Genomic DNA, 16249 nt, shown 5'->3' with positions numbered 1-16249 from the left:
GTAGTTTGAGTTACTACATCCTCTGCTGGTCTTAGGGGAAAATGTTGTCCCGCCTCTGCAGAAACAGGCCACTAGGACTAACAGGTCCCTATCCAGGAAGCAAGGTATCCATTTTCCTACTTTTTATGCCCAGGACAAATGTCAGGAGCAATGTGTGGAAGCTGCGAACTAACAGAGCCGTGCTGGGTGCATGATGACCTTTTTGAGAGGTTGGTGCCAAGAATTCTGGTGATTTCCAGGATATCATTGGCAGGGGTTAGTTGTTCCAGGTATTGTAAATGGCAGAATGGAGTTAGAATCACACAACAGCAGCACGGAGGCAAATCGTGAACCAAGTCGAAAAGTGTGGTGCTGGAAAAGCAGGAATCTTCCTGATGAAGAACCCTTGCTCAAAACATCGACTCTCCTGCTCCTCGGATGCTGTCTAATGGGTCATGTTTTGCCAGCGCTACACTTTTCGATTCTGATCTCCAGCATCTGCAGTCCTCACTTTCTCTGAGTTAATAATCTGAGTTTGATGCTGTGAGAAAACTTGCCAGGCCTCCATGAAACTGACAATTAGAAAAAACTGTAAAATTTAGAGTTATCTGAGTTTTTGAAAGGTCAAGAAGGAAGAAGTGTGTGATGGGGTACCTTTATTAGCAGCCATGAGGAAGAATTGATGGAGTGTATTCAGCACAGTTTCGTAAACCAATACATTGTGGATCCAATCAGATTATTTCAATGAGACAATGTGTAATGAGCCAGGTTTAGTAAATGATCTCAGACTAAAAGATCCCCAGGAAACAGTGAACATGCTAGAACTTAGCATTCACTTTGAGGATGGGAAACTGGCTAGGAAATAACTGTGTTAAATTTAACTAAGGGTCATTACAATGAAATGAGGCATAAGTGGTTGGAGTGAACCAGAAAAGGAGTTTAGCAGAAAAGGTGGTTGAGGAACAATGCCAGATGTTTAAGCAAGAGTTCATGACTCAGAATAATATATCTCAATGAGGAAGAAGGATTTCAGGAAGGGAAAAACTGACAATGGTGAACCAAGAAAGCTAATATTATACTAAATTGACAGAAAACATACAATTGGCAAAGATTAGATTCCCTACATTGTGGAAACAGGCCCTTCAGCCCTCCAAAGAGTAATCCACCCACACTCATTTTTCCCTCTGACTAATGCATCTAACACTACGGCAATTTAGCATTACCAATTCACCTGTCCTGTGGGAGGAAGCCCACACAGACACAGGGACAATGTGCAAACTCTATACAGACACAGGGAGAATGCGCAAACTCTACACAGGCAGTCACCCGAGGCTGGAAATAAACTTGGGACCCTGGTGCTGGGAGGCAGCAGTGCTAACCACTGAGCCACCATGCCAAAAAGACTGAAACCATGTTTTTAATATCAACAAAATGAAGAAGAAAATAAATTCCATGAGTAAACTAGCAGCAATACGAAGAAACTAGGACATGCGGGTGCAGCGTCCAAGTGAAGGGATAAACCTTTAGAACTGAGATGACAAGGAATTTCTTCAGTTAGAAGGTGGTTAATCTGTAGGACTCTTTGCCGCAGAAGATTGTGGAGGCCAAGTCATTGAGTGTATTTAAGACAGAGACAGAATGGTTCCTGATTAGAAAAGAGATCAAGAGTTACAGGGAGAAGATAGGAGAATGAGGTTCAGAAAGACATTTGTCATTATCACATGATGAAGCATTCGATGGGCTGAGTGGCCTATTCTCTTGCAAATCATTGCAGGCATGAGGAGAAAGACTACAGAAAAGCAACATTCTGACCAGCATAACATTCATGAGATCTGGCAGCATCTGTGAAGAGAAATCAGAGGAAGGGTCACTCAACTCAAAACATGAATTCTGATTTCTCTCACAAAACGGGCTTATAGTCCAACAGGTTTATTTGAGAACACAAGCTTTCAGAGACTATTCATTGCTTCTTCAAATACTTGCACGAAGAAATAAAACTAAGCAGTACTAAATAGGAATTACTATTTAGTTCAATTAATTAGGCTATAGGTACAGGAAAACAGTAGAATGAGGCCCAACCCTAGACTTGTGCTGGCCATTTTGCCCAGGAGTTTATGGACTGCCCCCTGATATGCCCACTGATTATTAATGACCAAACACCCGCGAGTGAACAGGGCCCAAACCAGACTGACTTGGTAGGACTAATCTGATCACCCTGGCCCACTTCCAGTGCTGCTCTTTCAACAGCACCGTGAATAAACTAGATGTAAGCCCCTCTTGCTCTCCTAAGGACTGACTGCAGCCTCAACTCTGACTGCAAGGGCAGTAATCTCCCATCAGCTGATCAATGGCCTCCTCAGCTGCAATAAGTACTGATGATATAAGTTGTCAGGTATCCTCGCTGTTTTACCAGTTACGTTTTCATACCATCAATTTGCTCAGTTGTGGAGATAAAGATTGGATGTTCAATGTTGGGAATATCAAGCTGTAAACATGGAGAAAAAAGCTTCTCATCGCCTGATGACAAAATTCTGAATTCTTTTTCTAAAGTGTGAGGATTTAATTGGAAAAATCTTTCCTTGATATCAAGAATTTGATTTTTGACTCTTCCCCAAATAAGCTATCTCACAAACCATCATTCTCACCACCTCAGAGAATGTGAACAATTTCTTTCGAAGTATGAGTCCTGTTGGCTCAGCAAGGAATTCCAAAAAGAATAATGTGATCTTGGCATCCAGTTCACATTCAAAGAAGTTAACAAATTTGCAGATGGATTGAACATCATTTCATTTCAGTGAGCCATCCAGCACGGAAACAGACCCTTTCGCTCAACCAGTCCATGCCGATCATAATCTCAATCTAAACTTGTACCCCCTATCTGCCTTTGGCCCATATCCCTTCAAACATTACTTATTGATATACTGATCCAAATGTCTGTTAAATGGTGTAACTATCGCTGCACACACCACTTCCTCTGGAAGTTAATTCCACACATGAACCACTTTGTAAAATCATTCCCCCACAAGTCTTTTTAAAATCATTTTCCTCTCACCTTGAAAATAAACCTCGTAGTCTTGAAATCCCCAACCGAGGGAAAATATACCTATTCCCTTCATGATTTTATAAGTGTCTATAAGGTCAACCTCCTATGCCCCAGTGAAAACAGTCCCAGTCCATCCAGCCTCTCCTTAAATTAAAACCCTACATTCTCTGCAACATCACGGTAAATCTCTTCTGATCTCTCTCCAGCTTAATAATGTCCTTCCTCTGACAGGGTGGATGGAACAGCACACATACCTCGAGGAATGGCCTCACTGTCCCACTCCCATACTCAACGATCTGAGCAATGAAAGCAATGCCTTATTAAACACCCCAACCGTATGTGACTCAGAATTATATTCCCGACCCCTCAGTGTCTTTATTCTACAATACTAGCCAAGCTTCAACTTTTAATTGTATGATTCCTGTCCTTGTTTGTTTTACCTCACGTTTATCCACATCAAGCACTATCTGCCACATCACTCTCAGAGACACTGGATGGCAAAAAGCCATATTCCAGTCTGTGCAAATTTTATTTTTGATTTATCCTATTTTTCTTATCGACCTGTTCAGGGATGTTGTCAAGCATTATCTCTGGGTCCGATGGGACTTGAACCTGACGCACACCAGCTGAAAACATCATATCATGAGACTCGCGAGATCTCCATCAGTTGGAGCAAGTTTTCGATGTGGACCGAAGGTTCTGTTTGCGTGATGTACATCTGTGTGACTCTACTGTAAATGCTGGAGATCATAGCGGGTCAGACAGCACCAGTGGGGAGAGAGAGAGAGCTAACATTCAGAGTCTGCATGACCCAATGTGAGCTTTTCCATTTGTTGTTTTCTTTTCAGTGACACACAGTTTGGGTTGGTGTTTTTCCCCGCCTGGTTCAGTGGATTGGAGAATACACAAAGGCAGATATGCTCAACAGAACTCTCGACAGAACATCAATACCCAAAGTGTAACATGGGAAAGTGTTTTTGTACATTTTCTGCCGCTGAGAGTTTGCATCGTTTATCACCACCTCCCTGCGAAAAGACAGTGTGTAATGGCGATTTGTAAGAGCTGTGTCGTTCTTGTTGTTCTGCTGTTATTCGGATGGAATCCTGGCTCAGAGGCTGCAGGTCTGTGGGGAAGCGGCGTGGGTGGAAGCTGGGGCTGGGAGCAATGACCAGGGTGATCGGGATAGACACAGCAAGATGTTTTATCTAATCTGGGTGGGTTGTGCTTCGGCGGGTCGGTGTGGACTCGTTGGCCCAAAGGGCCTGTTTCCACACTGTATTGTAATGTAATGTAATCTAAAAGCGCAGCAGGTCAGGCAGCATCAAAGGAACAGGAGAATCGACGCATGAGCCCTTCATTCCTGAAGAAACAAAAAAAATTGTGCTGATGTAATGGAAAATTAACAGAATTTAAAATTTACCGTGAAATCTGAAAGAGAATGCTTTGCTAAATTTAATACTTTGCTGAGTTCTGCAGTTGAGGAGACAGCTTGTCTTTCTTTGTTTGTAAACATTCAACCGGCCTTGCGAGCAGCTGCTAAAGAATAACTAAAGACAGTTATGCCTACGGCAAGGGAATGAGAAACTAAACTGGAATATTCCCAGCCATTGTCTTTGAGAGTGTGATAAGAATGGTATAAGAAGAATAGGTGAATTATGCTCACTGCCCTTACATGCGGTATTTTGGCCAATTGTATCAGCCCTGCACGCAGTTTTATTATACAGCTTTTTCTTTGTTCCTGCTAGCAGTTGAGTTGAGTCAACACTGAACAAATTCACTAATATCACTATGCTCCAGAAAGAATTAATTATCGTTGTGATGTCCTCTCTTGTGCTTTGTTTGTAAGTCTTTGAGGAAGCCAACAGTTTACAGTTTTTTGCCAATATATTTGAAATTAGCTCACTACTGTAGTCGAATATAAATAGGAGATTGATCAGTGTATTTCAAAAATAGTTTCTGCAATTTACTCTTCGTAAGTACCACAAATATGTAACCACAGTGGAATGAGGTCGAGAATTAATGCCAAATATCTGTAATTCTGGCATTCAGAGTAAGAAATGGAGTTGAATACTCTTGATTTGGAAAGCTTAATTGTGTTAAACCCACTTGGAGCTGTACTAATCAAGCTGAATCTGATTTTTAAAAATGGCTGGACAGTAGGAGAGAGAGGGCAGTGTTGGAGGGTTGCTTTTTGGATGGGAGGTCTGTGACTAGCCGTGTTCCACAGGGTTTCACAGCCTTTCATCATGTGGGAAAAACATACCCAGGCTGCGAGCGAGATAAACTGCTATCATAAAGAGGTACCAGTCTGAGCTAATTGAAGAGTTTATAAAGTAACCTTGCACAGCTCGCATGTCTGATATCATTGTTTTACAAAATCGCTTCTTAGCAAGGAGTGCAAACTTTTGACCATAAAACGGCTTCCCGACAGACTGTGTCAGAATGTCTTCAATGTTAGGTTTAGAATAATTTTAGGCTGGGAGCAGATTCCTGCTTTTTATCTTAAGCACAGAATCATTCTGTACCTGAGGCTGAAATGTTACTGCAAGGTTGTATTTAAAATGATTAATTAGTCTCGAATTAAACGTGCCTTCTTTTCAAGTTTGTGATTCAAATTCAAATAAGACATAAGATCTGATTAGTTTGAGTTGACAGTGGGGCAGTCCATAAGGTCTGTAGAGTGGTCTGCAAGAACAGCAAGTAAGTTAAGGCTTCATCAATATTACCTTCTACAGAGTTTGTACTTAATAACTGATAATGGCTACTGAATATCATTGTAAAGTCCCAAAATGCAATTAAATTCAATCCATATCAGATAAGCCCTGAGTTAATTTTCTTCTGGCTCCAAGTCCAAAAATGTGCCGGTCAGGTGAATTGGCCATGCTAAATTGCCCATAGTGTTAGGTGCATCAGTCAGAGGGAAATGGGTCTGAGTGGGTTACTCTTCGGAGGGTGTGGACTTGTTGGGCCAAAGGGGCTGTTTACACACTGTAGAGAATCTAATCTTAAAAAAAAGCCTCAGCACTAAAATGGTCTCTCCCTCTGGTGTCCTTTTGAACTCTCAAGTCAGGGTTTTGGAACAGCACAGTTTTTTTTCCCCTGTGTCTGCCCCATTTGAAAGGGGTAATAAGAATCCATTATAATTGGCAGCATCTGACAGTTAACTACAAAGTTTTTGATAGTACCGAGTTTTGTTTCAGGGTCAGAATCAAACAGTGTCATTAATTTCACAAGGGAACGGCTGTGAATGTTATCACTTGATGTCCTGTTCTCAGATTCACCGATGCTAAGGCAAATGTTCTTAATTGTCTTACAGCATCCTGTTATCACTTGGTGAGCCCAGATGTCCCTATCTTTAATTACCCCCTTTTTCTGAGCCTTCCAGCCTGTCTATTTTCTAGTGCAGTAAATGTGTCCTATAATTCGGCATTACATTTTCGTCTAAATGTTTAAAGACAAGTTTTAAGGCTGTAGACTTTCTCATTCCCTCCTTTTTTCATTCCATGACAACTACTTGGCTTATACAAGTATAATTAGTCCATTCAGTTGATTTGTATTCTTAATAAGTCAAGCGCTTCCTCTGGCGAGTCATCATCCAGTGGAGCAGAGTCTGAAAAATACAAGTTCAAGTATGGAGGTACAGGGGGAGACAAAGGTCAATTAATCTGATTCCTCTTTGGCTTAGGTGAAAAGCAATGTATGGTCCATTTCATGCATAAGTGGACGACAATGTATATTCCTAGTGGGAGACTAAGTATTATCAGAACATCCCACATGATCCATCCACACAGTAACCATAGCCAGCAAGTAAAACTCCATCCACTTGAATCGGATAACAGTGGGGCAGGTATTTTCCTTGCATCCTGACCCGTTTTGTTTGATAACATCTGTGTCGTCCAAAATGTCTTTAGAGAAATCATCGATGTATTTGCAACATTGCGGGCCAGTGACTGAACAAGTGCCTCCTTCTTAAGCAGGGAGGGAATCTAGCACTCGCCGATTCTGCAGTGTCATCATCATCTGAGTTTCCTGTAACTCTTCCTTCACCAGTTTCAAAGCATGGGCAGTTAAGTTGGCAAGTTTTTCGATATCATATGCAAGGTCATTTATCTGGTCTCGGGCCATCTCAACACTCCAGCCAGGAATAAGGCTTCCCAGCAACATTGGCCACCAGGTTTGTTGATGGAAGAAGTCGTGTCAGTCTCGTTTTGTTTTTCCTTTACTTTTTATTCCATACTGATTCACGTGTTGGTGGGCATTCCATTCATCATCGACTTCAGACATTTCATGGTGGAGGGTGAAAAGTGGTAAGGAGATCAGAATGGTGGAAGAGTGAGCAGATAACACATGGATCAGGGGATCAGGGGCTTTCAGCGGATGGCTGTATCAGTACTAACACTAGGACTATGAGGGGAATACAAGCTTGCAATGTCCTTTGTCAACCCTTGTTGAACATCCTTCTACCTTTACTGCAGTTTCAGTTGTCAGAAGAACTTGTTAAGGGCCTTTCCAGCGAGGGTCCAATTTTCCATGATTAAAAGTACGTAGTCACCAGGGTTAATGTCTATAAACGTTAGAGTTCTTTCTTCTTCCTTCCCTGGATTAGCTTGAATAAAGAAACCATGAGTAACAGAAGGAGGATTGGGAGTGCATAGTATCTTTGGTCTTTCTTCATCTTTCCAGCTTGCCTTGTTAATTACTGTGGCTACTGAATACAGGAACTGTGTAAAGGTATTTCTATCAGTGGCGGTTGGTAAGATAGGAGAGGATTCCATCGAGAAGGTGTAGATGGTCAGTCTTATGGCAATAGGTGCCTTAGGGTTTGGTGATTTCGGTACCACGTGCTCAATACTGCAATCTGTATGGTTCATTTTGGAAGGGGAACAGACATGCATCCCAAGATAGCAGTTTTCGGTTGATGGAGGGGATGAGGTGATAGAATTGTGCCGTCTCATGATGACTGGCATAGAAGTGTTGCAAGGATGACAATATGGTCGAGAGTGATGTTTGGATGTGCAATGTGAGTAGTTTAAATGAGTTTCAGCCAGGCAGCTACAGTCATAACTTCCAATGGTCTTAGCACAGGTTTCATTTATACAGTCACATTGGAGTTTTAGTCGGTCTGAGATATCACCGATGGTTTGGGCACTTGTACTTGGGTTGGATTTTCATCGGATGCCTGTATCAGTACTAAGACGAGAACTGTGAGGGGGTCACAAGCTTGCAATGTCCTTTGTAGACCCATGTTGACCATCTTCTACCTTTCCTGCAGTTTCAGTCATCAGAAGAACTTGATCAGGGCCTTTCCAGCAGGGACCCAATTTTCCACGATTAGAGTCTTGCAATAGCACATAATCTGGGAGAAAGTGAGGACTGCAGATGCTGGAGATCAGAGCTGAAAATGTGATGCTGGGAAAGCGCAGCAAGTCAGGCAGCATCCAAGGAGCAGGAGAATCGATGTTTCGGGCATTAGCCCTTCTTCAGGAATGAGGAGAGTGTGCCAAGCAGGCTAAGATAAAAGCTAGGGAGGAGGGACTTGGGGGAGGGGCGTTGGAAATAGGTAGAAGGAGGTTAAGGTGAGGGTGATAGGCCGGAGTGGGGGTGGGGGCGGAAAGGTCAGGAAGAAGATTGCAGGTCAAGAAGGCGGTGCTGAGTTCGAGGGTTGGGACTGAGACAAGGTGGGGGGAGGGGAAATGAGGAAACTGGAGAAATCTGAGTTCATCCCTTGTGGTTGGAGGGTTCCTAGGCGGAAGATCAGGCACTCTTCCTCCAGCCATCGTGTTGCTATGGTCTGGTGATGGAGGAGGTCAAGGACCTGCATGTCCTTGGTGGAGTGGGAGGGGGAGTTGAAGTGTTGAGCCACGGGGTGGTTGGGTTGGTTGGTCCGGGTGACCCAGAGGTGTTCTCTGAAACGTTCCGCAAGTAGGCGGCCTGTCTCCCCAATGTAGAGGAGGCCACATCGGGTGCAGCGGATGCAGGAAATGATGTGTGTGGAGGTGCAGGTGAATTTGTGGCAGATATGAAAGGATCCCTTGGGGCCTTGGAGGGAAGTAAGGGGGGAGGTGTGGGCGCAAGTTTTGCATTTCTTGCAGTCGCAGGGGAAGGTGCCGGGAGTGGAGGTTGGGTTGGTGGGGGATGTAGACCTGATAAGGGTGTCACGGAGGGAGTGGTCTTTCTGGAACACTGATAGGGGAGGGGAGGGAAATATATCCTGGTGGTGGGGTCCGTTTGGAGATGGCGGAAATGACGATGGATGATATGATGTATATGGCGGTTGGTGGGCTGGTAGGTGAGGACCAGTGGGGTTCTTTCCTGGTGGCGATTGGAGGGGCGGGGCTCAAGGGCGGAGGAGCAGGACGTGGAGGAGATGCGGCAGAGAGCATCGTTGATCACGTCTGGGGGGAAATTACGGTCTTTGAAGAAGGAGGCCATCTGGGTTGTTCGGTATTGGAACTGGTCCTCCTGGGAGCAGATGTGGCGGAGACGAAAGAATTGGGAATATGGGATGGCATTTTTACAGGGGGCAGGGTGGGAGGAGGTGTAGTCTAGGTAGCTGTGGGAGTCGGTTGGTTTATAGTAAATGTCTGTGTTGATTCGGTCATTCGAGGTAGAAATGGAGAGGTCTAGGAAGGGGAGGGAGGAGTCTGAGACGGTCCAGGTAAATTTGAGGTCGGGGTGGAAGGTGTTGGTAAAGTGGATGAACTGTTCAACCTCCTCGTGGGAGCACGAGGTAGCGCCGATACAGTCATCGATGTAGCAGAGGAAAAGGTGGGGGGATGGTGCCAGTGTAGCTGCGGAAGATGGACTGTTCCACATATCCTACAAAGAGGCAGGCATAGCTAGGGCCCATGTGGGTGCCTATGGCTACTCCTTTGGTTTGGAGGAAGTGACAGAATTGGAAAGAGAAGTTGTTCAGAATGAGGACCAGTCGATGGAGGGTGTCAATGGAAGGGTACTGGTTGGTACGGCAGGAAAGGAAGAAGCGGAGGGCTTTGAATCCTTCATGATGGGGGATGGAGGTGTACAGGGACTGGATGTCCATGGTGAAGATAAGGCATTGGGGACCAGGGAAGCGAAAATCATGGAGAAGGTGGAGGGCGTGGGTGGTGTCCCGAACGTAGGTGGGGAGTTCTTGGACTAAGGGGGACAGGACCATGTTGAGGTATGCAGAGATGTGCAGAGATGCACATAGTCACCAGGATTAATGTCTTTAAATGTTGGATCTCCTTCTTCTTCCTTCCCTGGTACTCGGTAGGCTTCTTTGATCTGTTGATGATAAGACTGCAATGCTTTGGTTAACTTAATCAGGTACCTGTGCATCTCTTCTGCCATGCCATGCACATCAGCAGGGTGTTGGGCAGTTAATGGTATAGACCAGGGAGTCCTCGGGGCTGTCCATGTATCAGTTCAGCGCCGAGAATCCCATCTTGTTCTGTGTCGTGGTTCTCATATTAAAAAGGGTGATTGAGAGTACTAGCAGCTAATTAAGGCCTGTTTCTTCTATCAATTTGCTTAGCTGACCTTATAGGGTACCATTGGTTCTTTCTACAATTCCCGCTGCTAGGGGATGGTTGGCACAATGGAATTTTTGATTCATACGCAAACGTTTACATGGTGCCTTGTCTAACTCCGCACAGAAGTGGGGGCCATTATCAAAAGAGACCGTTACTGGTATTCCAAATTTGGGTATGATTTCCCTTAACAGAATTTTACTCGTAGTTGTTGCTGTGCAGTCAGTACAGGGATAAGCTTCAATCCATTTACTAAATACATCGATTATAACAATGCTTATAACAATGACATCTCATTAACGCCATAAAATCTAATTAGATAGAATCAAAAGGTGCACTTGGCGAGGGAGTTTCACCTGGTGGACACTTTACTCCTTTCTCAGGATTATACTTTTGACAAATTAAACAATTTGCAGCTGCTTGCTTTGTTTTTTTCTTGCAGGTGGGGATTCCACCAAGTTTGGAGAATTCTGTGCATCATTTACCTCCTTACCTATATGTATATGCGTATGAACATAATCAACTAGAATAGGCAAAAGCGAGTCGGGCAGACATGTCTGTCCTACCGTCATTACCCAAAGGTTATTGTTATTTACATAACAACCATGGTTCAGCCATCTTTGTTTTTCTTCATCAGAGGCGTCCCTCTGATGGGTCTGTATTCGCTCTAGGTCAGGCATGGTCGGGGTGTCAGAAGAGGAAATATGAAAGTCTCCCTTTAGTTTCCTATTCGTCATTTGAATAACCATGTCTTGTTGCTTAAGAGCTGCTTTCTTAGCAGCTGCATCAGCATCATTGTTGCCTTTAGTGACAACGGAAGCATCAGAAGAGTGAGCAGAACATTCGGTAATTGCCGATTGAAGGGGAAGTTGAATAGCACTGAGGAGATTAGCAACGTAGGCAGCATTGAGGACAGGGGTTCCCAATGAAAAAGTTGAACAAAATTATTGGCACATCCAAAGGTATTGTGGGAATCAGTATAGATATTAGCTGACTTTCTTTTAGCAAGTATACAGGCATGGATGAGAGCAAGGAGTTGGGTGGAGAGCAAGCTTGTTGGGTGGAACAGGGTGGGTCGACAGAATAAGCTTCTAGTGTATGGGATAAAGTGACAATCGAATATTCTGACATGCATTTGTCCTCTGGAGAGACAGAAGAAAACCCATTGACGTAAAGTGTAAGGTCTGGGTTAACAAGAGTCTGATCCGTATAATCAAGACATGGTTTAGTAACAAGGTAATTTATGAGAACACAATCATGGGGAGGATCAGGCAGTTTAAGAGGTTCTTCCTGCAGGAATGTAGTGGGGTTAATGTTAGAGGAGTATTTTAAGGAGAGAAGTGGATTCTGAGTGGAGTACATTTAGAGTTAAGCAAGGATACTGCAGAAAGGGAGGTACAGACTTTGACATTTTGATGTAAAATTATATTAGAGGCAGCCGCTACCATCGTACGAATGGCGGGGAGAATCTGTGTGCAGTTTTAAAATAGTCATGTAGAAGCCACATTTAATTTTATCTTGAATTAACTAAATGTGGTACCAATAAAATGCCACAGGCTGTCTGTAAATACTAATTAGGGGGCAGAATTGTAATTGGCAACCTGTATGGTGGCCTAATCCTTCTAATCGGAATTTTAAATTGTATTAGTTTGAATTCAACTTGCACTTCTGGTTGTTTTAAAGTTGAACTGAAATACTTTTCTTGTAAAACTAGCAAGGTTTTGGTTCTTTCAGCAATGCACCATTTTCTTTCACCATCTGGTTAAAGAATACAAACTGGTTTTAAAAGCAGCAGTTAGATTTGATCAAAATCAGTGGCCTTAAGTTCACTCATCAGTGTAATTGTAACACTCCCAACACACAGGGACAAATAATTCATTGGAGGAAGGGAAAGGGCATCAACACGTTGGTCCTCAGAGTAGGGAGGGGGAGTTCAGGCGACATTTTGTTTTATGAAGCGTGTTTGCCTTGGCTGTACTGTTTTGAGAAGGTCAGCGAACTGGAGGAGAAGCATAAAATATTTCCTTCTCCAAATTAGAATCCCATTCATCATTCACAGATGGATCAGGATTCTTTATGGATCTTTGGGAGAGGGGAGGATGGGGTATAAGGAACAATCTCTGTCCTTTGTCCGGTCCTGCGCAGCTGCAGCCTGTTCTTATTCACCAGTTTTCCTTTTCATTGGGGCCCCTGACGTTTCAGCTTAGGTTCTAAATCTTTGCTTTCCTTTTTTTAATTTTCTCTAACCAATTCCCATTCTGCTTCTAAATCATATGCTTCACATTTGTGTTTTAGTTCTGTCCAACCTAATTCAGAACCTTCCTCAATTAATGGACTAATTTCCAGTTTAATAAAGTTTTGTCTCCATGATAATTGCATGAACTTTTCCCGTTTTTCCCTAGCTACATTTTTCCATGCTGATATGGCTTCTTTTTGCTTACTTCCCTTTCTTTTTTCCCAAATCCCTTGTTCCATTTTAATAAGTGGAGTTAAATCACTTGTGCCTCCCAGAGACCAATACTTATTTTGTTGAGCAGCTGCAGCCGATATTTCCCTTAATTGTTTCTCATAATTAGGATACAGACTTATTATTTCTGTTAGGGGACATTGACCTTTCATCTTATCGAGAGTTACACTCATATTTATCCAACCTACTTTACATCTCCACAAAACCACTGATTACAGGGGCTCCAACCTCAATCATTACAGGGGCACCAACCCCACAAAGCCATGCACAGGGGCACCAACCCCAATAATTACAGAGGCACCAACCCCACAAAGTCAAGCACAGGGGCACCAACCCCACAAAGCGAAGCACAGGGGGCACCAACCCCAATCATTACAGGGGCACCAACCCCACTAAGCGAAGCACAGGGACACCAACTCCAATCATCACAGTGGCACCAACCCCAATCATTACAGGAACACCAACCCCAATCATTATCAGGGCACCAACCCCAATCATGACAGGGGCACCAACCCGACAAAGTGAAGCACAGTGGCACCAACTCCACAAAGCAAAGCACAGTGGGCACCAACCCCAATCTTTACAGGGGCACCAACCCCAAAAAGCAAAACACAGGGGGCACCAACCCCAATTATTACAGGGGCACCAACCCCACTAAGCAAAGCACAGGGACACCAACTCCAATCATTACAGTGGCACCAACCCCAATCATTACAGGGACACCAACCCCAATCTTTACAGGGGCACCAACCCCAATCATTACAGGGACACCAACCCCAATCATTACAGGGACACCAACCCCAATCTTTACAGGGGCACCAACTCCAATCATTACAGGGACACCAACCCCAATCATTACAGGGACACCAACCCCAATCTTTACAGGGGCACCAACCCCACAAAGCGAAGCATGGGCACGAAAACCCCAATTATTACAGGGGCATTAACCCCAATCGATACAGGGGCACCAACCCCACTCATTGCAGGGGCACCAACCCCAATCATTACAGGGGCACCAACCGCACAAAGTAAAGCACAGGGGCACCAATCCCAATCATTACAGGGGCACCAACCACAATCATTACAGGGGCACCAACCCCATAAAGCCAAGCACAGGGGGCACCAACCCCAATTATTACAGAGGCACCAACCCCACAAATTCAAGCAGAGAGGCACCAACCCCAATCATTACAGGGGCACCAACCCCAATCATTAGAGAGGCATCAACCCGACAAAGCTCAGCACAGGGGCACCAACCCAGAAAGCCAAGCACAGGGGGCACCAACCCCAATCATTACAGGGGCACCAACCCCACAAAGTCAAGCACAGGGGCATCAACCCCACAAAGCCAAACACAGGGGGCACCTACCCCAATCATTACATGGGCACCAACCCCACAAAGCGAAGCTCAGGGGCACCAACCCCAATCATTACAGGGGCACCAACCCCACAAAGCCAAGCACAGGGGCACCAACTCCACAAACCGAAGCATGGGCACAAACACCCCAATCATTACAGGGGCATCAACCCCAATTATTACAGGGGCACCAAGCCCAATCATTACAGGAACACCAACCCCAATCATTATCAGGGCACCAACCCCAATCATGACAGGGGCACCAACCCGACAAAGTGAAGCACAGTGGCACCAACTCCACAAAGCAAAGCACAGTGGGCACCAACCCCAATCTTTACAGGGGCACCAACCCCAAAAAGCAAAGCACAGGGGGCACCAACCCCAATTATTACAGGGGCACCAACCCCACTAAGCAAAGCACAGGGACACCAACTCCAATCATTACAGTGGCACCAACCCCAATCATTACAGGGACACCAACCCCAATCTTTACAGGGGCACCAACCCCAATCATTACAGGGACACCAACCCCAATCATTACAGGGACACCAACCCCAATCTTTACAGGGGCACCAACCCCACAAAGCGAAGCATGGGCACGAAAACCCCAATTATTACAGGGGCATTAACCCCAATCGATACAGGGGCACCAACCCCACTCATTGCAGGGGCACCAACCCCAATCATTACAGGGGCACCAACCGCACAAAGTAAAGCACAGGGGCACCAATCCCAATCATTACAGGGGCACCAACCACAATCATTACAGGGGCACCAACCCCATAAAGCCAAGCACAGGGGGCACCAACCCCAATTATTACAGAGGCACCAACCCCACAAATTCAAGCAGAGAGGCACCAACCCCAATCATTACAGGGGCACCAACCCCAATCATTAGAGAGGCATCAACCCGACAAAGCTCAGCACAGGGGCACCAACCCAGAAAGCCAAGCACAGGGGGCACCAACCCCAATCATTACAGGGGCACCAACCCCACAAAGTCAAGCACAGGGGCATCAACCCCACAAAGCCAAACACAGGGGGCACCCACCCCAATCATTACATGGGCACCAACCCCACAAAGCGAAGCTCAGGGGCACCAACCCCAATCATTACAGGGGCACCAACCCCACAAAGCCAAGCACAGGGGCACCAACTCCACAAACCGAAGCATGGGCACAAACACCCCAATCATTACAGGGGCATCAACCCCAATTATTACAGGGGCACCAAGCCCAATCATTACAGGGGCACCAACCCCACAACGCGAAGCGCAGGGGCACCAAGCCCAATCATTACAGGGGCACCAACCCCAATCATTACAGGGACACCAACCCCAAAAAGCCAAGCACATGGGCACCAACCCCACAAAGCGAAGCACAGGAACACCAACCCCAATCATTACAGTGGCACCAACCCCACTCATTACAGGGACACCAACCCCAAAAAGCCAAGCACATGGGCACCAACCCCACAAAGCGAAGCACAGGAAGACCAACCCCAATCATTACAGTGGCACCAACCCCAATCATTACAGGGACACCAATGCCACAAAGCAAAGCATAGGGGCACCAACCCCAATCATTACAGGGGCACCAACCCCACAAAGTCAAGCACAGGGGCACCAACCCCACAAAGTCAAGCACAGGGGCACCAACCCCACAAAGTCAAGCACAGGGGCATCAACCCCAATCATTACAAGGACACCAACCCCAATCATTACAGTGGCACCAACCCCAATCATTACAGGGACACCAATGCCACAAAGCAAAGCATAGGGGCACCAAACCCAATCATTACAGGGGCACCAACCCCACAAAGTCAAGCACATGGGGCACCAACCCCTCAAAGTCAAGCACAGGGGCACCAACCCCACAATGTCAAGCACAGGG

At 45.3% G+C, this 16249-nt stretch overlaps 1 protein-coding gene across 6 annotated transcripts in view; it reads left to right on the top strand.

The window, feature by feature from the left end:
* The window catches only part of LOC140481632 (nectin-3-like), a 117845-nt gene that overhangs the window by 38686 nt on the left and 62910 nt on the right, over window positions 1-16249 (top strand). For 4 of the 6 annotated variants that reach the window (XM_072578135.1, XM_072578137.1, XM_072578139.1 and 1 more), the window contains one exon: window positions 3871-4143. The exons of 1 other annotated variant lie outside the window; for it this stretch is intronic. In XM_072578135.1, the coding sequence (XP_072434236.1) occupies window positions 4068-4143 (76 nt within the window). In that variant the 5' untranslated portion in view covers window positions 3871-4067. Of the gene's footprint in view, window positions 1-3616; window positions 4144-16249 lie in introns of those variants that run through there. One more of the 6 variants, XM_072578136.1, reaches the window with a different exon arrangement.

The sequence above is a fragment of the Chiloscyllium punctatum genome, chromosome 9 (genome assembly GCF_047496795.1).
Source record: "Chiloscyllium punctatum isolate Juve2018m chromosome 9, sChiPun1.3, whole genome shotgun sequence".
In the NCBI taxonomy this organism is placed as follows: Eukaryota; Metazoa; Chordata; class Chondrichthyes; order Orectolobiformes; family Hemiscylliidae; genus Chiloscyllium; species Chiloscyllium punctatum.
The sequence above is the reverse complement of the archived record's forward strand: the minus strand, read 5'-3'. Positions and strand labels throughout refer to the sequence as shown.